The sequence below is a fragment of the Scyliorhinus torazame genome, chromosome 28, assembly GCF_047496885.1.
Source record: "Scyliorhinus torazame isolate Kashiwa2021f chromosome 28, sScyTor2.1, whole genome shotgun sequence".
Lineage (NCBI taxonomy): Eukaryota > Metazoa > Chordata > Chondrichthyes > Carcharhiniformes > Scyliorhinidae > Scyliorhinus > Scyliorhinus torazame.
In genome coordinates, this window is record NC_092734.1 from 24,159,312 (window position 1) to 24,181,726 (window position 22,415).

Genomic DNA, 22,415 nt, shown 5'->3' on the forward strand with positions numbered 1-22,415 from the left:
CCCGCACTGTGCAGCACTGTTTATTTGTACAATTCAGGTGACAACACTAAAGTAGCTGCAGTTGGGGCAGCACGGTAGCATAATGGTTAGCACTGTTGCTTCACAGCTGCAGGGTCCCAGGTTCGATTACGGCCTCGAGTGACTGTCTGTGTGGAGTCTGCACGTTCTCCCTGTATCTGCGTGGGTTTCCTCCGGGTGCTCTGGTTTCCTCCCACAAGTCATTGATCATAGATCATACAATTTACAGTGAAGAAGGAGGTCATTCAGCCCATCGAGTCTGCACTGGCTCTTGGAAAGAGCACCCCACTTAAGCCCACACCTCCACCCTATCCCCGTAACCCAGTAACCTCACCTAACCTAAGGACAATTTGGCACGGCCAATCCACCTAACCCTGCAGATCTTTGGACTGTGGGAGGAAACCGGAGCACCCGGAGGAAATCCACGCAGACACGGGGAGAACATGCAGCCTCCGTACAGACAGTGACCCAGCGGGGAATCGAGCCTGGGACTCTGGAGCTGTGAAGCAACTGTGCTAACCACTATGTTACTGTGCAGCCGTGCTATTAGGTGAATTGGAAATTCTGAATTCTCCCTCTGTGTACCCGAACAGGTGCCGGAATGTGGTGACTAGGGGCTTTTCACAGTAACTTCATTGCAGTGTTAGTGTAAGCCTACTTGTGACAAAAAAGATTATTATTATAAGCTTTCACATGCACAAACAGCTGTGGGAAAAGCCCTTCCTGGCTACAGTTGCATATGAAAGATCTGTATAAACATTCACTTGAGAAAGTACACCACCAGTCTGCAAGACGGGCTGTATTGGGATGGGTAGCTTCACCAGGCCTTTGAAGATAAACATAAAGTATCTTTTGCTCTGTGTTTCCCTTACTGTGCAGCCGAGATCACAATGTGGGGCACTGTAGGTAAGAAATGTACCGGTAATCTGCCTATTGTACAAAGTGTTTGGATTACTAAGCATCTCAGAGGCCTGCTTAGAAAAACGTTCTGAGCAGCACTAGGCCAGTATCACAAACTGAGAACAAGGCAGATTTTGAATGTCTAGTAACACCAACTCAATGCTGCCTTTAACTTGAGACCCAGACCATCACCTTACATTGCATTGTTGGTGCTTAATTAGATACAGAACTCCGTTAAGAGTAAAAGCATCTGAAAATCATACAGGAGTAAAACTTATCTGTATATGAATAAGATTTATGCTTACTTGTACGCTGTTGAGTTCTTCCTCAATCTTCTGTCTCAACATGCACAAAACTGTTTCAATAATTCCAGGGGAACTCTTAATCAATTTTGTTAACATATCTTCGGGAATATGATAACGCAATTTGGAAAATACCTTCCTGCGTAAAGGAATTGTGAAAAATGTTTCAATGAAATACATTTTAACATATAATGAATATAAACGTTTGGGGACTGCACAGATTGCACAAAGAGGAATACCTCCTGGGTTTAGTGTAACAGATTGTCTTCGGGAGTTAATGATATTTATTGACCGTCATTCTTAACTATCGATTTCCTGCTTCTGATTATCACATCTATAAAATTAGCTTTGTTTGAAATTTCTAGTTATATTTTCATGTAAAAAATGTGTCCTTATTCAATATTTCGTGCCGGCTACTTGCACGGCAAGATTATGTTATATGCAAAGCACCACAAAGTATGGTCAAGTCCCAGGCACAGCTGCCAATGGTGGCCGATGTGCCCATGGCACAGCATTCTGCCAGGACGTTGTTGAGCACCCAATCATTTAGTGATTTTATCAGGACATTCATAGGAATCACACCGTTAAACAGCAAACTGGAACCAAGCAAACTTTTAAAAATACGGGTGGATAAGTTATTTGCTGCTATTTTTTTCTGAACTTGCGGGATGCTAAGAGGAGTGAAGGAGCTTTCAATCCAGAGGGAGTTACAGCAGCAACTACTCGAGATGACACCAGGACCAATGTGGGCCATTTTTTCACCGAGAGTTTCTGAGCAGCGGGGGAATGGGACAAGCCAGGTTAGTAGTTAATTATTACAACTACACTCAGGTTGCATGTGAACAATGCCATTGGAGATCAATAACAATTATTTTATCACTAAGTAACTCCCCTTACATATTCAGTGAGGATATTGGTTTTATGTGGGAGTAGAATTTTACCAACATCATATCCAACTTTTACTGTTCCAGATAATTAGTAAGGGGAACATGATGTATGGGGGGAGCAGCAGTGGGGTGAGGGGCTGCACTTTGGGGGGGTAGATGGGGCAGCACTGCTTTAGAGTGAAGTGGAAGGGGCTGCACTGTGAGGTGGGGTGGGACTGCATTGTGGGGTGGAGTTAGGGTCTGTGCTGCAGGGCGGCATGTTAGCACAGTGATTAGCACAGTTGCTTCACAGCGGCAGGGTCCCAGGTTCGATTCTCATCTTGGGTCACTGTCTGTGCGGAGTCTGCACGTTCTCCCCGTGTCTGCGTGGGTTTCCTCCGGATGCGCCGGTTTCCTCCCACAAGTCCCGAAAGACGTGCTGTTAGGTAATTTGGACATTCTGAATTCACCCTCCATGTACCGGAAGAGGCGCCGGAATATGGCGACTAGGGACCTTTCACAGTAACTTCATTGCAGTGTTAATGTAAACCTACTTGTGACAATAAAGATTACATAGAACGGTGAGGGGTGCTGCACTATGGGATTTGATTGAAGCGGCTGCACTGTAAAGCAAAAAGTTAGTTTTTGCAGAGTGTAAACTATTAAATATCGGAGCACTTGCCTGTTTAGTATCTGCCAGTTACTCAGTTTTTGCTGCGTAGAGTTTGCTGGGAAATAATTGTGGATATCTACCAGTTTTGGCAAAAAGTGCTTCACGACTTCAGCAACTAATACTTGAAGGAAATAAATAAAAAACAATTGAAATTTGTTGGAATAATCATTGGTCAACTATATGAATAACATGTCTTCAAAAAGAATTAATCAATTTTTTGTGAAATTTTCAAATGATTGCATGTTTATTTTACACAATTATTCAATAGTTCTAATATTCTTTTTTATTGGATATGGGTGACTAAGTTGATAGGGCTGATTTTCCAAGTACACAATTTTCCACAATGTATTCCCAACACAGAAGGCTTATCTGCACAACTGGAAAATTACCTCCTTTATATGCATTCTCTTTATTGTGCACAAATCACTAAAAGCTAGTGTACAGGTACAGAATGTAATCATACAGCATATCATCCAGTGTCATAAGGAGTGTTAGAAAGGTGGGATCACACTTTAAAGACTATGTTGAGGGCCGATCGCCAGGATTACCCAGAGGATTGGGATAAAGGAATTCCATTTGTACTGTTTGCAATTGGGGATGCACCTAATGAATCAACTAAATTCAGTCTATTTGAACAGATTTTTGGTCATGAGATAAGAGGGCCACTTAAACTGACCAAAGAGAAGTTGGTGAGTCAGCGTTCAGAGACTACGTTGTTGGACTATGTGAGAGAGATTAACTATGGCTGGTGAGTTGGCGAGAAAACATTTTAAATTGTCATAACGTGATGAAAAAAGAGGTGGCTCTGAATACAAAAAATTTGTAGTTTGTTAGTGTGGAGGAAATATTAGTATTGTTATCAATGGTAGGTGAACCATTAAATGCAAGGTTTCGTGGGCCTTATCAAATTGAAAGGAAATTGAGTGAGGTGAATTATTTGATAAGAATGCCAGATAGAAGGAGAACTCAGAGTGTGTCATGTTAATATGCTCAAAAGGTATTTTGAAAGGAGGTGTTAGTTGTTGTAACTTGGGGAGAAGAAATGAATCCAGATGATTACAGGCTCAATCCACTAAAGTTAGCAGAGGTGCAAAAGCAGATTGAAAGCATGCTTAAGAATGATATCATCAAAGTGAGTTGCAGCGATTGAGCTCCTATTACCCAGAGAGTGGTTGGGGCGTGGAACGCACTCCCAGTTATGGCAGTGGAGTCGGACACTTTAGGAACTTTCAAGCGGTTATTGGATAGGCATATGGAGTGCACTAGAATGATTGGGAGTAGGTTGATTTGATCTTAGTTTCAGACTAGTTCGGCACAACATCGTGGGCCGAAGGGCCTGTATTGTGCTGTACAGTTCTATGTTCTATTGTGATGGTGCCAAAACCAGATAGAACACAACGATTGTTTGTCGACTGTAAAAAAGCTAATGTAGTTACAAAGGCTAACGAGGTGGTCTTTATCTCAGGTATCTGGAACGAAAAGATCCTACAGCAGCTAGACCATATAACCTGTGAGGTTAAAAATGTTACGCTTTAAACAGTATAATATTGCGGTCTTTACAAAACAGCACATATGCTAACTCATCATGCTGGGGGATTCACTAATATTTTATAAATATCTGTATAATTTAAACTTGCAATGTCCAAATTTTGTCTTTAATCCCCAATCAAGATCACTGCCGAGTAATCATTCCCATCCATCCATTTATTATAAGAAATACTTCACACTTACAATTGCTCGAATCTAGCTATATTTATATGGGCTTGCAAGCAGAAAGAACATGGCGAGGCATTGCACCTTCTTTCAATTAAACAAAAGCATGGGGACAATAGTTCCTTATTGCTTCCTCTTGACCAATCAGAGTCAACTCGCCAACCAATCTACAGGATAAACAATAAATTGATACATCCTTTGAAATTTTGTATTCTTGTGTCTGTCCTGATGAGTGCAAGATGAAAAGCTTAGACAGCATTTTTCCTCAGCAACACTTAAGTTTTGCACCATCAAGTGATTACTTCTGCACTTGGTCAAGAAATGTTTCATTTGCCACTTTTCCCTCCGCCCTGCTGTTGTTATCATGCTAAAGAGACATCCAGGGACTTCCACTTGGTTGGCATGTGGTTAGGTCTTTAGTGAAAAACAAATATGAAGGCAGGGAGTGTCTGGGGAAGATAACAAAAATTGGATAAAGCAACTGCAAAGTGCTTTAAAATAAATGATGGATCTGTGGGATCAGTTACTGAACAGCAATTTTATTCGGATTCGGATCACACTCATTGCTCTTCTTCTGGCTTAAGCAATGATCTATTTTTGCTTCAAGTTCCATAAGCTTGAATTGTTGGCAATTAACATTTTTTTTGTAAATACTTGGGATTGAAAATTTATTTTTGAATATATAATTAAGGGTGGTTTGGTTCAGTGTGCACAAGGCTACCCACCGCAGCAACACATGTCTGGGTCTTACCTGTCCCCGTTCTGTGCCCCTCTTTAATCCCAGGGCCAGGAGGGACAATAAATTGGTCCTTTAGTAAGAGGGGTTAGATACATAGAAGGTGAGAGTGGGCTGGTCTGAGGTATTGTTGTAGTTGCCAAGCCTCCAGGATTGTCCTGGAGATAGGTGGATGTGCGAGAAATCCCGGCCAAATACCTATCGGAACAGAAATAGGTAATTCAGCTCATCGAGCCTGTTCTGCCAGTCAATTAGGCAATGACTGCCCTTAATCCAGTTGGCTGCCTTGTACCTGTACCCTTAAGGGCCTTGTTCAAAAAAAATCTATCACTCTCAGTTTTGAACTATTCAGTTGGCCTCTAGCTTTTTGGGGGGAGAGTTCCAGGTTTCTGCGACCCTGCGAGCAAATTAGTGCTTTCTGTCACCTAATCTAGCTTTAATCTTGAAGTCCTTGTTCTGGAGTTCACCACAGGAAAGAGTGGAAAAGAAAGGCTTGTCTTTTATATCGCCTTTCACAGCCAGTGATGTATATTTGAAGTGCGGTCACTGTTCAAATGTAGCAAACGCCCCAACCAATTTGCACACAGCAAGCCACCACAACAGCAACATGGCAATTAGCAGATAATCTATTTTTAGTGCTGTTGGTAGGAGGATAACTATTAGCCAGGAAATGAGAGAAATTCCCTGTTCTTTTTTTATGCTTTAATGGAATGTGGGTATCGCTGGTTCGGCCAGCATTTCTATTCATGCCTTGAGCTGCCTTCTTGAACCGCTGCAGTCCATGTGGTATAGGTTCAACCACAGTGCTGTTAGGGAGTTCCATTTGACCCAGTGACAGCGAAGTAACGGCGCTCTTGTTCCAGGTCAGGATGGCGAGTGGCTTGGAGAGGGTCTTGCTGGTGGTGGTGTTCCTATGCCTCCACTGCCCTTGTCCTTACAGCTGGTAGAGGTTGTGACGTTGGCAGGTGCTACTGAGGGAGCCTTGGCGAGTTTCTGCATTTTGTAGATGTGACTGTGCATTAGAGGTGGAGGAGGTTACTGCTGAAGCTGGTGGATGGGATGCCAATCAAGCTGCTTTGTCGTGGATGGTGTCGAGCTTCTTGAATGTTGTTGGAGCTGCACTTATCCAGGCAAGTGGAGAATATTCCATCACACTCCTGACTTGTGCCATGAAGACTTTGGGGAGTCCTGGGGCAGATTACACAAAACAATGCCATGGGATCTTTTACATCTACCTCAACCTCACACGGGAAAGATGGCACCCTGTCAGTGTAGGGCTCCCTCGGTGCTGCACTGGAGCATGGACCTTCATTTTAGTGCTTGAGTCTCTGGAGTGGGATGCAAACCTAGACCACCTGACGTAGACGAGCAACCCCACCCCGGCAGCCCTGATTACCCGGGTACCTCCTTTCTGGACGCAGAAGTGGGGGGGAGGTTCTCCTGCCCCTAAGCCATGTCCCCATAGCCTCACCCCCACTCTCCTGAGTTCCTATCTCTGCCCTAGGCCATGCCCCCTGCATTTAGCACATCCTTCCCTAAACATGAACCATAGAATTCCTACCGTGCAGAAGGAGGCCATTCAGCCCATCGAGTCTGCACCATCCCTCTGAAAGAGCACCCTACCTGGGCCCACTCCCCCAACTTATCTGCACATCCCTGGACACTAAGGGGCAATTTAGCACGGCCAATCCACCTAACCTGCACATCTTTGGATTGTGGGAGGAAACTGGAGGACCCGGAAAAAACCCACGCAGACACGGGGAGAACGTGCCTGGTTTAGCACAATGGGCTAAATAGCTGGCTTGTAATACAGAACAATGCCAGCAGCGCGGGTTCAATTCCCGTACCAGCCTCCCCGAACAGGTGCCGGAATGTGGCGACTAGGGGCTTTTCACAGTAACTTCATTGACGCCGACTTGTGTCAATAAATGATTATTATTATTATATATTATTATAACGTGCAGACTCTACACAGGCAGTCACCCAAGCAGGGAATTGAACCTGGGACCCTGGTGCTGTGCGGCAACTGTGGTAACCACCGTGCCACTCCATGCCCCCCCCATCTTGCGCCACCCCTGCCATAAGCCATGCCCCCTTTCTGAAGCCACGCCCCTTGCCTGAAGCCACGCCCCCTGCCTGGAGCCCCGCTCCCAATCTGAAGCCCCGCCCTCTCCTGTCTCAAGCCCCACCCCTGCCTCAAGCCCCGCCGCGCCTCCCCCTGCATGAAGCCCCGCCCACCCCAGACCGCGTGCCCCCCTCACTCCGGCAGTGAAACGGCTGCTGAGCGCCAGCGGGGCGGGGCGGGGTGGGGTGGGGAGGGGGATTGAACTGCGGCTGCGCCCCCCCCCGCTACCTCCGTCGCTGAAATCCCGTGCGATGTTCCGCTTGGGCCTGGAGAGCGGGATTTTGTCGATCCAGGCGTAGAGTTCCTGCATGGCCTCCTTGCTCAGTTGCCGGGCCATGGCGAGCGCGGCGCGTTGCCTGGTTACCGCCGATTGCCTCCCGGCTACGGCGCGGGAGGAGGGACAGGAGGCGCGGGCGCCACACCGCAACCGGCAGCCCGGCCCCCTCCCCTCACCCCAGCCCCCTCCCCTCACCCCAGCTCCTACCCCCTCATCCCAGCCCCTCCCCTCATCCCAGCCCCTACCCCCTCATCCCGGCCCCCTCCCCTCATCCCAGCCCCTACCCCCTCATCCCGGCCCCTACCCCCTCATCCCGTCCCCTACCCCCTCATCCCGGCCCCTACCCCCTCATCCCGGCCCCCTCCCCTCATCCCAGCTCCACTCCCTCATCCCAGCCACTACCCCCTCATCCCAGCCCCTACCCCCTCATCCCAGCTCCACTCCCTCATCCCAGCCCCTACCCCCTCATCCCGGCCCCCTCCCCTCATCCCAGCTCCACTCCCTCATCCCAGCCCCTACCCCCTCATCCCAGCCCCTACCCCCTCATCCCGGCCCCTACCCCCTCATCCCGGCCCCTACCCCCTCATCCCGGCCCCCTCCCCTCATCCCGGCCCCTACCCCCTCATCCCGGCTCCTACCCCCTCATCCCAGCCCCCTCATCCCAGCTCCTACCCCCTCATCCCAGCCCCTACCCCCTCATCCCAGCCCCTACCCCCTCATCCCAGCCCCTACCCCCTCATCCCGGCCCCCTCATCCCAGCCCCCTCCCCTCCCCTCATCCCAGCCCCCTCCCCTCATCCCAGCCCCCTACCCCCTCATCCCAGCCCCCTACCCCCTCATCCCAGCCCCCTACCCCCTCATCCCAGCCCCCTACCCCCTCCCCTCATCCCAGCTCCTGCCCCTCGTCCCAGCTCCGTCCCCCTCGTCCCAGCTCCGTCCCCCTCGTCCCAGCTCCGTCCCCCTCGTCCCAGCTCCGTCCCCCTCGTCTCAGCTCCTGCCCCTCGTCCCAGCTCCATTCCCTCGTCCCAGCTCCACTCCCTCGTCCCAGCTCCCCTAGCTCCACTCCCTCGTCCCAGCTCCCCTAGCTCCACTCCCTCATCCTAGCTCCGTCCCCCTCATCCCAGCTCCGTCCCCCTCATCCCAGCTCCTGCCCCCTCATCCCAGCTCCCTTGCCCCATCATCCCACCTCCTGCCAGTTTGACGCTGGATCACGATGCCCCGTTCCCTCCATCTGCATCATTGGGACGTGCGCCGCACACAAGTCACAATCCTATTGGGATGTCATTAGCAGGCCCACCTGCGAAACACCGCTCCCGATGGGCCGAGTGCCCGATGGCACAGGCCACGTGTGGTCTCAGTGGTCGAGGGCCTGGCGTGCCAGCTGTGGAGAGTGGGTTTGCGGACAGTGTCCAGCGCCACCACACTCAGCTAAGATCCATGCCGCTGGCCGGGGAGGGGGGGGAAGAGCTACTGCCAGTGCTGGGGAGAGTGGTCGGGGGTGACCAGGAGGTGGGTGGGTACGTGGTCCACCACGTCCAGTGCCATCTTCTCCGGCATGATCTGTGCGTGTGGGGCGTATGCACGGCTGCAGCTGGTCAGCCCTCCGCATGTACAGCACAGGACCCGTCGATTCCCCAACCATGTTCCGTGGGTGTTTCATGCAACGCCGGTGCTAGCCCCTCACGGTAGTGGAATCAGTGAGGGTTTTGCGCCGATCTTCCCGTCGTGCAACACCCCGGATCCTCAGTTGGCGTCAGCCCTTAGCCTCAGGAACGGAGAATCCAGTCCCTTCTCTTTTGGTCCTGGTGATGTAAGAATGTCAGGGCATTGTCAGGCTAAGATGTGAATAAAAGGCATACATTAAAGGTGTAGAAACTGTGTTTTCTTCTATTACTTTAGAATTCTACTTATAAATAGCATACTTTTATTTGAATCGAAACCCCGCGGTGTTATGGGTTCAGTTAGCCTTCAGTGTAATTATGAAACAGACTAGCAGAAATGATCTACTTCGCAAAACCAATTGCTGTGCGTTGCAATAAAGTACAGTATTTATTTGAAGAAAATAAATAACCCATTTCACATGGACAGATATTTGTTCAGTCCCGCTGAAAAAGTGCAAACGATTTAATTATGGACATCTCTGGGATTAGGCACAAATGGTTTGAAAATTGAATACTAACACTAGATAATAATTGACATCACAATTCACCAAATCTGGATAAAAATGATAAAATTTGATTAACCTTTCACAACATGCAAATACCTTCTCAACTGTAAATACCTGTCACTGATTAAAATGGTAGTGTTGGAAGATTTAAAAGACCAAACATTCATTCTGTGCAACCGGAAGGTTCCACAAATAGGGACAATCAAAATCTGTTAAAGCCCTTAGATTGGAGTAGTCTTTTGTCTGCTTTCAAAAAGTGTCCCTCAAGCAATACTGTTTCTGAGTCTAATGGAAATGGTGTTTCATTTAAAGCAAATGAGAAACTTGCCCATCTTTGAATGTGCTTGAAGGCATTCCCACCAGTATAGTGGTAATGTGTGAAAGAAAACGGATATTCTCAAAGTTTCTATGTACTTGGTTAGCTAGCAAAAATGCTAGTTCAATTCAAAATTTACCTGGTCATCTTCCTGCTAAATTTCACATTTTTAAATTAGAAAGTAATTCAAGCAAAACTCCAGTTAATGATTTTTACACCAAATGCTAAAATGTATTTCCAACACCCCCAAAATGTCTTATGTCCACTTGTGAATGCCAACTGAAAAATCAGAACTTTGACACTAATTTTAGTTTCAAGCATGCATCTCGCACCTTCCCACACCTCACCAAAATAAGTGCAAACAAAAGTAGAGATTTAAAAAAAAAACATTCCTTGCATTAAAACACAAAAAGCATTGGTAGATGACACAAGTAGAATTATAAACACATTTTGACTGCATTCAAATTAAAAATATTTCCAGTATGGCGATTGATGGGAAATTATGTTCACTGCAATGATAAACTTTAAACCCTCTTTAAAAATAAATTGCTCTGTGTTTGCTTATTTGGGATTGGTTACTTGGTTCATCCATGGGTTAGGGCTGTAACCCAAATTCAGTAATTAAGTCCCTGCAAATATACCAAGGGGGAGCTGTGCAATTTACCCTAATTTTTTTTGTTTCAGAACTAAAAGCGTTTTGTCCATACACAATTGTACTATTTTTAATGGAATGGTGCAATATTGTTGAGGGGAGAAAATGGTCAGACAGGATCCTGGAAGTAGGACAGTGAGGGATAAATTGTCCAGCATTGAGGGGGTAATTCCAAGTCACGAGTCATTTAATGCTAGGCCATACTGGTGTACTAAAATCCGTTCTCATATGAAGCAATACTCAGACCGATTTCCATTTGTTCTAACACAGCTTTGTTATAAAAACAGAAAATGCTGGAAATCCTCAGCAGTTCTGGCAGCTTTGGAGAGAATGACGGAGTTAAAGGGAAGTGTCCTCTCACCAGAATATTCCGTCGAGTCTCACACCAAAGAGCTCCGCTTTAAAAAAAAAAAAAATCAAGACCAGGGCTTTGCTTTTGCATTCAGAGTCTGTGGCCAATTTCATTAAATCCTATATGGTACAGTACAGGATTTGTCCCATTAAAGTCTATACCAGCCACATGAGCCATCTTGGCTGAAGCCAACCTTCAAAAATGGGAATGTTGAGACGTTTTCAGAATTTGCCTTAATTGGATCAATTCAGACTAAGTGCCGGAGCTGGACATACAAGTGTGAAGATGCTCCTCAACAAATCTGGGAAATTTGCTTCCTTATTCACACCCAAACTTAGTATCTTGTACAAGACCAAAGTAAAGACAGATAGATGCAATACTTTATTCAATGTCTCTTCACTTTGGGCTCCTTTCTAAACAGAAGGATTACTTCACACGTTGCCTCATCACTGCAGCAGAATCATTTTAATTTATATAATTAAAAAATAGCAAGAGAAAATATATCCTTAATAGTACCATGGCACCAGTACAATGAAAGCAGCATTGTTGGGAGATGTTCAGTTTTCTGATATTTCAACCCAGCCATCGTCTTGCACAGTGTTTCATGTTTTTTCCTCCAAGTGCGTGAACTTGTATGCCAAGAAACCAAAGATAATACTTTAATCTTCTTCCTGACATGACAGGAACAGGCAGCAAGCCCAGCAGCTCCACAGCTGTGCTTCGGCAATGTGGTGATGGTTCTACACATTTCCCCTTCATCGGTGAAGATACGGTGGCTTTAATGCAACTTTTGGCTTTAAACCAACCTAGCAAGAAGAAAATTATATTGTTGTTTAGTCATGTTGACCCCCCATGTCAGACTGACTGCTATTAAAATAGAGTGAGACATATTTCGCAAAATATTTCTAATAATTCTAAATGACAATCTTTAAAAAAAAAAAGTACCCAATTAATTTGTTCCAATTAAGGGGCAATTTAGCGTGGCCAATCCACCTAGCTTGCACATCCTTGGGTTGTGGGGACAAAACCCACGCAAACACGGGGAGAATGTGCAAATTCCACACACGGACAGTGACCCACAGCCGGGAACGAACCTGGGACCTCAGCGCCGTGAGGCTACAGGGCTAACCACTGCGCCACCGTGCTGCTCTCCCTAAATGACAATCTTGCCCCGTGCATCTCCCCGCCAAGAGTTATGAATCTATGCAAATTGGGTTCATTTGCAATCTCCCCTCTGTCTCCCACCCCCTTTAATCTTCCTGTCAGGTGGCCTGATCTCTGGGGAACCCAATGTTGGTTGTCTCACACTGGGCACCTGTTCGGAGTGTGCAGCAAACTGGCAACATGTTATTGAGGTTCTGCTGTCAAATGGACGTGCCTTCATGCTGAAGGCATGTCCTGTGCTAACTGCATAATTTAAAATTCCCCCAAGACTTTTAACGTTGCAAACAAGTGAATACAATACACTCATAGAAGTTGCTATTTAGCTCCTTGTAAGCAAACAATGTCTTTCCTAATTGCGGTTTGTTGTACATTAGATTTATAGTTATTGTTTTCAGCATTTTCATCACTGTGGGAACACCAATGTGTATGAAGTTTCCAAACCAATCCTCACAGATTTGAACAGCTCACCTTACTTAAAATCACAAAATAGTTTAAAACATTTTAAATTTAAAAATGATAAAATCGATCAATAAGGGAGCTTCCAAATCATACATACAATGAACTAAATAACAGCGTTGGTTATTCATAGAAATCCATAGAATTTACAGTGCAGAAGGAGGCCTTTCAGCCCATCGAGTCTTCACCAGCCCTTGGAAAGAGCACCCTACTTAAGCCCACACCTCCACCCTATCCCTGTAACTCAGTAACCTGACCTAACCTTTTGGACACCAAGGGGCAATTCATCATGGCTAATCCACCTAACCGGCACATCTTTGGACCGTGGGAGGAAACCAGAGCACACTGAGGAAATATTTGATTTCCTTCACAATATTACTTTCCGGGATTCGCTCTGAGCCCATGTTAAAGAATACTGGATCCTCAGGCTAATGAACTGTCGCCTCTACTTTTCATCAACGCACCAAGGACCCGGGTTCAATTCCGGCCTCGGGTGACTGTATAGAGTTTGTACTTTCTCCCAGTGTCTGTGTGGGTGTCTTCCAGGTGCTCCGGTTTCCTCCCACAGTCCAAAGAGGTGTAGGTTAAGTGGGGCAGGTTAGGGGAGGTCACAGGGATAGGGTGGCCAAGTGGTCTTGGGTTGGATGCTCTTTCAGAGGGTCGGTGCAGACTCAATGGGCCGAATGGCCTCCATCTGCATTATAGGAATGCTATGGTTTATAGAGGTGGTACAGGCAGTTATTTTCATAACTGCAGGTTTACCTGAGCTTGTTTGGAGGATGTAGCTGGAAAACCTGGTTTGACAGGAGGTAGCGGAGGTTGAATTGTTGGTTTTACCACCTGCAAAATAAACAGCTTGTTTTTGTCACATTGTACAAACCACAATCACTTCCTTTTCTGCTGATCACATCCGTTTCAGTCATACAAAGAGTTTAACTGAACAAATTTTTTAAAAATGGTGAAAATTCAATTAATTGGTATTGAAACTGCAGCATTTTAAACTTTAAATTATGGATTCAGCACAAAATGAATTTTAAGTGTGTACTTTGCCTGGCTTGACTAAACGTTAAAGACTGCTTATTGACAGGCAATTAAACTGCGTGTATTGTGCAATGTGTATATGCTGATGAGTTCAGCTAGGTCAAATGCACAAAATTATGCACTAGTTTCACGTGTGAACAGACAGATGCACAAATGCAAAGGGAAAATAGAAACTAGAAGTTAGAGTAGACCATTCGGCCCCTCTAGTCTGCTCCGCCATTCAATATGCTCATAACTGAACATCATACACCCAGGGTGCTGGATTCTCCGCCCCGCCACATTTCTGTTTCACCCCGACGGCGGCTTTCTCCGTTACGACAGCCGGTCAATGGGGTTTCCCATGGTGGGGTCAGCCCCACGCCGTCGGGAAACCCCCTGGCGCCGGCAAAACAGAGCATCCCGCCGGCAAAGAATCCAGCCCCCATTCTCTCTCTCTTTCCCCCCCCCCCCATACCCCTCAACACCTTAAGTGTTTTCGATTCCCATCTGCGCATATGTGCACAGTTTATTTTTCTTTGAAGTGCTATCGAATGCACTCGAGCAAAGGGCATTCTGAAAATCTGACGAGACTGAAAACTGACATCTAATTTGAATAACAAATGATTGTCAGTTACCACTACTGAGGAAACATCAGTTAATGTGTTTGGGAGTTGTCAGTTTGACTCTTGTTTTTGAGATGATAGTGACCACATTGAGAATTGTCTTTTTTTTTTATATGAACAGGTTAGTTTATATGAACATTCAGTTCTCTTTCTAGTTTCCAGATTCACCGTACTATCCTGTGAACAAGCAAACTCGAAGGGAGGAAGGACAGACAATTACACACAAGCTTTATAGTTCGAACGCCTGGAGGTAAACCTACCTGTTTATTCTTCTGTTCTGGTGATGGCTTTACTGGAGGAGGCGGAGGTCTGACCTGGAAACAAAAATCAAACACATTTAACATAGAAAGAGGACTTGGTTTTAACTGCATAAATGCAATTTGTCTTCCCATCTTAATTTAATTACTTGTTTTGCAGTAGCAGAATTATGGCTACAGCTCTTCAGCACTACAACAAATGTTACACCAAAATAAAGAGGCATATACCCATTAAACATCGTATTACAGGGTGTGCCTACAGTTTGTAATAGCTCAAGAAAGTGGCTCAATCATTTTAACAAATGCAGTTAGAAATGGGCTTGCCTCAACACACATGTCCCAAGAATTAATTTCTAAAACTTCAAATGGGTTTTGAAGTATGATGGACAGGAAATGCATATATGCAGTTATCTTATTATAGATATATGACAGTATACATTTTAATTGTCAGATAATCCAGGAACCCTGCTATTATTTCCTAGTTTCACTTTGTTTACGTCTGAAGCAAAATACCAATTTTGAGTTAACTTACTTTGCAGACGACACAAAGGTTGGTGGAATTGCGGATAGCGATGAGGACTGTCGGAGGATACAGCAGGATTTAGATTGTCTGGAGACTTGGGCGGAGAGATGGCAGATGGAGTTTAACCTGGACAAATGTGAGGTAATGCATTTTGGAAGGGCTAATGCAGGTAGGGAATCTCCAGTGAATGGTAGAACCCTCAAGAGTATTGAAAGTCAAAGAGATCTAGGAGTACAGGTCCACAGATCACTGAAAGGGGCTACACAGGTGGAGAAGGTAGTCAAGAAGGCATACGGCATGCTTGCCTTCATTGGCCGGGGCATTGAGTATAAGAATTGGCAAGTCATGTTGCAGCTGTATAGAACCTTAGTTAGGCCACACTTGGAGTATAGTGTTCAATTCTGGTCGCCACACTACCAGAAGGATGTGGAGGCTTTAGAGAGGGTGCAGAAGAGATTTACCAGAATGTTGCCTGGTATGGAGGGCATAAGCTATGAGGAGCGATTGAATAAACTCGGTTTGTTCTCACTGGAACGAAGGAGGTTGAGGGGTGACCTGATAGAGGTATACAAAATTATGAGGGGCATAGACAGAGTGGATAGTCAGAGGCTTTTCCCCAGGGTAGAGGGGTCAATTACTAGGGGGCATAGGTTTAAGGTGAGAGGGGCAAAGTTTAGAGTAGATGTACGAGGCACGTTTTTTACGCAGAGGGTAGTGGGTGCCTGGAACTCACTACCGGAGGAGGTAGTGGAGGCAGGGACGATAGGGACATTTAAGGGGCATCTTGACAAATATATGAATAGGATGGGAATAGAAGGATACGGACCCAGGAAGTGTAGAAGATTGTAGTTTAGTCGGGCAGTATGGTCGGCACGGGCTTGGAGGGCCGAAGGGCCTGTTCCTGTGCTGTACATTTCTTTGTTCTTTGTTCTTTGTAATCCCTGACTAAAAGCGAAGGTGAGGCTATACTTTGTAACCAGATACAAGGGGCGGCACGGTAGCACAGTGGTTAGCACTGTTGCTTCACAGCACCAGGGTCCCAGGTTCGATTCCCGGCTTGGGTCACTGTCTCTTCAGAGTCTGCACGTTCTCCCTGTGTCTGCGTGGGTTTCCTCCGGGCGTTCCGGTTTCCTCCCACAAATCCCGAAAGTGCTTATTAGATGAATTGGACATTCCGAATTCTCCCTCTGTGTACCCGAACAGGCGCCGGAGTGTGGCGACGAGGGGATTTTCCAGTGCCGTGCTGGCCCCCTGTAGGGGCCAGAATTGCTGATCCTGAGGCCGTGATGACGCTGTCGAGAAATGAGACGGCGTTTCTGACGGCGTCAACACTTAGCCTCAGGATCACAGAATCCCGCTCAGAATGTTTAAATGCTTCAAAAATAATTGCAAAGCTGAAAATTGATCATTTATTATAAAAAGTATAATAATTTCAGCAAGGTATTGATGGAAGTGAAGCAAATTTAATGAGCCATCGTCGTCCAAGGAAGATATCCATCTGCATCTACCATAAGATACATGCTTAGGTTTTCAAAGTTTTAGATGACCAGGCACTAAGAGTGAGAGCTGATAACGATATAGTGAAGTTAGCTTAAATCTGACTAAAGAGGCAAACAATTTTATATCCCCTTAACCAATTGGGAAGAAATTAATGGAGGAAGGACGGAGAATGATGTGCAAATTATAATGGGCAAATGTCAAATTAGTTACAGAAACATAAAGAAACCTTCGATTGAGAGAGCGAGAGAAAAAGATAGAAAGGAAAAGGGTGACCAGAGGTTAATTGTCAGTAATAAACATAGCATTAGAAGTATTTCGATTGAAATTGGCCCAGCTTAATTTTATGTAGCTCATTTAGGAACTCCACCCTGTTCAATATATTTCACTGATCTTGCCACGGGTAAGATGCTCTTTTTGTAAAGCAAAAAGTGGAGAGGCACAATTATGACAGGAAATTCTGGATTTCTGCTTTTAACCACACACCGTTGTAACATTTCGGTAGGATTAGTATTGAGTGCCATTGCCTCAATGCTATTTCATAACAAATCATGAGCCAATATTTTAAATTTGTATTTGTAAAAACATGGGAACTATTTCTTGCCACATAAGCCTATCATGGTTAAACATACATGATGACGTAATTACATTGCCAGTCTAAAAAGGTATTCTGTCTGTTAACTTATTCTGCTGATACTTCACTCAAGCACAAGGGACCAAATATTTACAATTGTATTTCCTAATTTCTCCCCCCCTAATCAGTCCGTGAAACAAGTGGAAGATACACTTAAAACACTCACCGGTACTTGTAGAGGTGGAAATAGTTTGGAAGAAGGGACTGGAGGCGGTGCATTCGGTTTTGCTATTGTGCGCTAGGGTCAAAAAGAACATTTTAGTTTTCTATTCTAATTTGGCCAGAAGATTTTGTTTGACAGAAATTATTGCAATAAACTTGCAAACAAAGTACGATTATGGTAATCAGGATTCCTCAACTTTGCTGGATTGGGGAGTTTTTACACAGGCAATGTGAATAAACATGCTCACGAATGGATTCTCACAAACCTTCTCCTTGAGAACAGAGAGTCAGTAGGGAATAGTAAAATTATAGCTTATTCTAATTGTTTAAACCAGTGTTGAATCCAGGATGCATAATTATCTAGACTAGAGGAAATATATGTTCACTTAATCTTATTAAATAGACAATACCAGATAGCCAAGTGGCTATATGGCAGTAATCTCATCGAGGGATCTAGGTCGTAACAAACTGACAAGAGCGATACACGAGAAGTTTATAACTATAATCCAAAAATATTAGGCACTGCGTAGGGTAAACGGGACCTTCTCTTGTGCAAGGATGAGCCTGATACAGTTTAAGGTGGTGCACAGGGTGCATATGACTCGGGCGAGAATGAGTGGGTTCTTTCAGGGGGTAGCAGATGTGTGAGAGGTGAGGGCGGGGGCCAGCGAATCTCACACACACATGTTTTGGGGTTGCAAAAAAAAAAAAAAAAAAAAAAAAAATTGGGAAGATTCTGGGCGGGAGTGTTCGCAGTCTTAGCCAGGATAGTGGAGGAGGTGGTGGACCTGGTCCCTTTGTTGGCGATATTTGGGGTTTCAGAGAAGCCGGAGCTCATGGAGAGGAGGAAGGCCGATGTCTTCGCCTCTCTGATTGCACGGTGGTGAATTTTGCTGGAGTGGCGGTCGGCATCGCCACCGGGGGTAGCGGCTTGGTTGGGTGACCTGTACGACTTCCTGTGATTAGAGAAAATAAAGTCTGAGTTAAGGGGCTCTTCGGGGGGGGGGGGGGGGGGTTTGAGGAAGGTGGGGATGTTTATGACTGTGTTTGAGGGGCTGTTCATCGCCGGAGAGGGGGGGGGGGGGGTGAAAAAGGGGAAAATTCCATACAGACTGTATAGTTGATTGTTGGGAAGCACGTTTCCCGGGGTGTTTATTTGCTGTAACCTGTTTTGATACAAGTTTGTAATAAAATAGATTTAAAAATTTTTTTTTATAATCCAAAAATATTAAACTACAGATTTCAAATTTCTCAAAATAATTTTTCTTTAATAATGCTGTAAAATTCCTTGGCGATAACTTTGGGCCTTTTGATTCTGGTATAGCGATGGTGCTAGAAATCGGAAAGAAATTCTGATGATAGGTCATTCAACCTTATCTGTCAAGTATTTCCACCGTTTTCTGTTGTTAGTGTAGTAAGATGATGACGATGATGCAATAACGACAGGTTTATATCAAGCAATAGATCATCAACTACTTATCCCTAAAATGAGCCAGTACGTACAGAAAGTCGTGCAGGCGAATTTATGATGTGTAACATGATCATACCTGCAGAGGATTTGCTGTAATGTTTGGAGAAAAACTCTTGAGGGGAGCTGGTTTTGGAGGCTACAAGGAAATAAAGTGAAACAAAAGCAAATCAAACCCCTTTGTTTATATCATCTTCAATATTATCCCACATTTATTCAGAAGTATTTTATCTGACTTATCGATGTTTCCTTTTCTTGCAATTCTTAACCCCCCGAAATACTTCACTGGTTCTAAAAGCATAGAACCATAGAAATGCTACAGTGTAGAAGGAGGCCATTCAGCCCATCTGTACCAATTCTCTGAAAGAGTACCCTTACTTTTCATAAATGTAGAGTACACAATTGATTTTTTTCCAATTAAGGGGCAATTTAAAGCGTGCCCAATCCAACCACCCTGCACATCTTTGAGTTGTGGGGCGAAACCCACGCAAACGCGGGGAGAATGTGCAAACTCCACACAGACAAGTGACCCAGAGCCGGGATCGAACCTGGGACCTCGGCGCCGTGAGGCAGCAGTGCTAACCACTGCGCCGCCCAAGAGTACCCTTATTTAGGCCCACTCCCTTGCCCCATCCCCATAACTCCACCTAACCTGCACCTCTTTGGACACTTGCACCTCTTTGGACACTTAAGGGGCAATTTAGCATGGCCAATCCACCCAACCCATACATTTGGACTGTGGAAGTAAACCGGAGCATCTGGAGGAAACCCACACTGACACAGGGAGAAAATACAAACTCCGCCCAGACAGTTACCCGAGGCCGGAAATGAACCTGGGTCCCCAGTGCTGTGAGGATGTAGTGCTAACCACTGTGCCGCCCCTTTAGATTATGAAACTAAGTAAGCACATCTGAACAGTTGTTGTGCAACTACTTTTCGGAAGTATGAGCAGAGACAACTGAAATGTTGTCGTTCCAAGATCCGTTCACCAGTTCTCGAGAAGCAACTTAAATGACTACACCGACAACACTTAAAGTGGCCCTGTAATCATAGGCGTGATAACAGCCATAAACCAACAACTTTTTGCACAAAACTATCTTATTACGCTCATTATTTTCTAATCCAAGCAATAAAATTTATTGTTCTGTGCATTAACTGAAAGCATGACAGACTCACGAGACATTTTTATCCCAGGGACAGACTTGCCATCAGAAAACTATGGCTGTGTGACAATGCTACTATCTCAAGGTAAATATAGTGAGTAACTGAATGGATATTGCCCTCACTTTCATTTTGTAGAAAACAACATTAGAATATAGCAGGATCGTGACTTAAATAACATTCTAAAGCAAGAAATGAGAAGAGGCCCTTTTGGCCTATATCTCTTCCTTCTACAGATTCAATATTACTCAGTGATCAGGTACACGTGTGGCACTATGGCCCCAGAGCAGGGTGGAAAGAGAAATTAGGTGATGGCAAGTTTGCAAATTAAAAGCATCGGAATTAGAGGATTAAAAGGACAGGAGAAAGTAAGGAATTTGATGACCACTGATTCCATCCCCATCTCTTGTCTTCAGGTGAAATCAGGCAGTTTACAACCTAATTTCCCTACCTGAACGTGATCCGAGCTTCCAACTCCCTGTCCATATTCAGAGCTGCACCCCCCCCCCCCCCCCCCCCCCCCCCCCCACACCATGTTCAGAACTGCCTAATTTCATCCCCTGTATTATCACCTGCCTCCGACAATCTGCTACTGAATCCCTCATCCAAGTGGACACGATGATGCCACCCTTCTATCTGGCTCCCCATCTTTCACCCACCAGACATTTCACCGAACATTCTGCTGTCCGTATCCTGGATCGCACCATTTCACCCACTGCCCTTGTGCTTCAGTAACTTACATTAGCAACGCTCCAAAATTCTAAACCCTCATCCGGATGTTCAAATCCCACATAGCTTTACTCCCCTGCTCCTTTCAGCCCTCAAGAATTCTGCCTTCCTCCTCTTCTGGCCCCGTGTGCGCATTTGCGATTCCTTTTGCCTCCGTTGGAAGCTGTGCAGGCCCCACACTTTGAAACTCCTTCCCAACACCTTTCTACCTCTCTCTCCTCCTAAAGACACCCCTGGAAAATCTACCTCCTTGATCCCCAAAAAGCCTCGGGACGTTTCATTAGATTAAAAAGGTACAAAAGAAAAGTTATTGTTCAAGGCGCTGAGTGTAATATCTTGCCTTCTAAGGTAGAGTGACCGGAGGGGGGGGGGCAGAAATATATATATGTTTTTTTTTTTATAAACTTTTTTTAAAATAAAAGCTTCCTTAGATTTGGAAAAAGTTGAGGTACTTGGAAGGGCAGCTGAAGGAAGATGTAGAAGAATACACCATTATAATTAATACATGTTGTAACAGTATCATGGAAGTAGATTGACTAAATATGACAAGAGACAGTGACACCGGCCAGACAGGGTTGAAAATATCAAGGCGATGGATTTACCTGAGGTGGTGGCCGGTTGGGTATTACTTTAATCTGCAATCGCTGATCGTTGTCAGAGGTAACAAGTAGTGAATGTTTTACACGTGGACTCCTGTTGCTAGGATTCACGGCTTTAGAGTTGCTTCTGTCCTTTCGTTCAAATATCGGATTCGACAGGCCGTGCGATGATTGAGATTTTCTTGGTCTACAATGAAATTGACATGAAAAATTTATTACGTGACATTTAAATCCAAATGAATCTGGGGGCAGGTGGTGAAATTGGAATTCAATTTTTTAAAAAAAATCTGGAGTTAAAATTCTAATGACGACCATTGTTGATTGTTGTAAAAATCCATCTGGTTCACTAATGGGAAGGAAATCTGCCGCCCTCACCTGGTCTCGCCTACATGTGACTCCAGATCCACAGCAATGTTGGTTGACTCTTAACTACGTTCCGAAATGGCCAAGTAAGTCACTCAGTTCAAAGACAGTTTTGGAGATGGACAAACAATGCTGGCCCAGCCAGCAACGCCCACATTCCATGCAGGAATTTAAAAAAAGAGAATCACCAACTTTAACTTCCCTCCCCACTACTTGGGAATGTTACCACAGCTTAGGCAATTTTGTTGTTGGTCGACTACTCTCTCAGGGAGAATCAGCAAGATGTGGGATGCAATTCCAATGGCTGTTTCTTTCTAACAAAGGCATTATTTGTAAAATGTATACAAGTTAATACTTTATTTAAAATAGTGGTCAGGTGAATTGATCCCGTGCTTACGTCACTGGACATTAACCAACCCATCAAATTTATTTCGGCGTTCAAAATATTGTCACGGAGGATTGGATTTGTTTATTGTCACGTGTGCCAAGGTACAGTGAAAAGTATTTTTCTGTGAGCAGCTCAACAGATCATTAAGTACATGAGAAGAAAAGGAAATAAAAGAAAATACATAATAGGGCAACACAACATATATAATGTAACTACATAAGCACTGGCATCGGATGAAGCATACAGGGTGTAGTGTTAATGAGGTCAGTCCATAA

General features: G+C 45.0%; 2 protein-coding genes across 6 annotated transcripts in view; both read right to left on the reverse strand.

The window, feature by feature from the left end:
- Nucleotides 1-7,768, reverse strand: part of spef1 (sperm flagellar 1) — a 55,999-nt gene extending 48,231 nt beyond the window's left edge. For all 5 annotated transcript variants that reach the window (XM_072491663.1, XM_072491662.1, XM_072491664.1 and 2 more), the window contains exons 1-3: nucleotides 7,562-7,768; nucleotides 2,769-2,880; nucleotides 1,224-1,359 (exon numbers count right to left, since the gene is read on the reverse strand). In XM_072491663.1, coding sequence (XP_072347764.1) covers nucleotides 1,224-1,359; nucleotides 2,769-2,880; nucleotides 7,562-7,670 — 357 coding nt within the window. In that variant the 5' untranslated portion in view covers nucleotides 7,671-7,768. The remainder of the gene's footprint in view (nucleotides 1-1,223; nucleotides 1,360-2,768; nucleotides 2,881-7,561) is intronic.
- Nucleotides 7,769-9,629: 1,861 nt separating this feature from the next.
- Nucleotides 9,630-22,415, reverse strand: part of adam8a (ADAM metallopeptidase domain 8a) — a 50,007-nt gene continuing 37,221 nt past the window's right edge. Inside the window, exons 20-25 of the mRNA XM_072491665.1 lie at nucleotides 21,393-21,576; nucleotides 18,980-19,039; nucleotides 17,437-17,508; nucleotides 14,620-14,673; nucleotides 13,479-13,556; nucleotides 9,630-11,902 (exon numbers count right to left, since the gene is read on the reverse strand). Of these exons, the coding sequence (XP_072347766.1) occupies nucleotides 11,852-11,902; nucleotides 13,479-13,556; nucleotides 14,620-14,673; nucleotides 17,437-17,508; nucleotides 18,980-19,039; nucleotides 21,393-21,576 (499 nt within the window). The 3' untranslated portion in view covers nucleotides 9,630-11,851. The remainder of the gene's footprint in view (nucleotides 11,903-13,478; nucleotides 13,557-14,619; nucleotides 14,674-17,436; nucleotides 17,509-18,979; nucleotides 19,040-21,392; nucleotides 21,577-22,415) is intronic.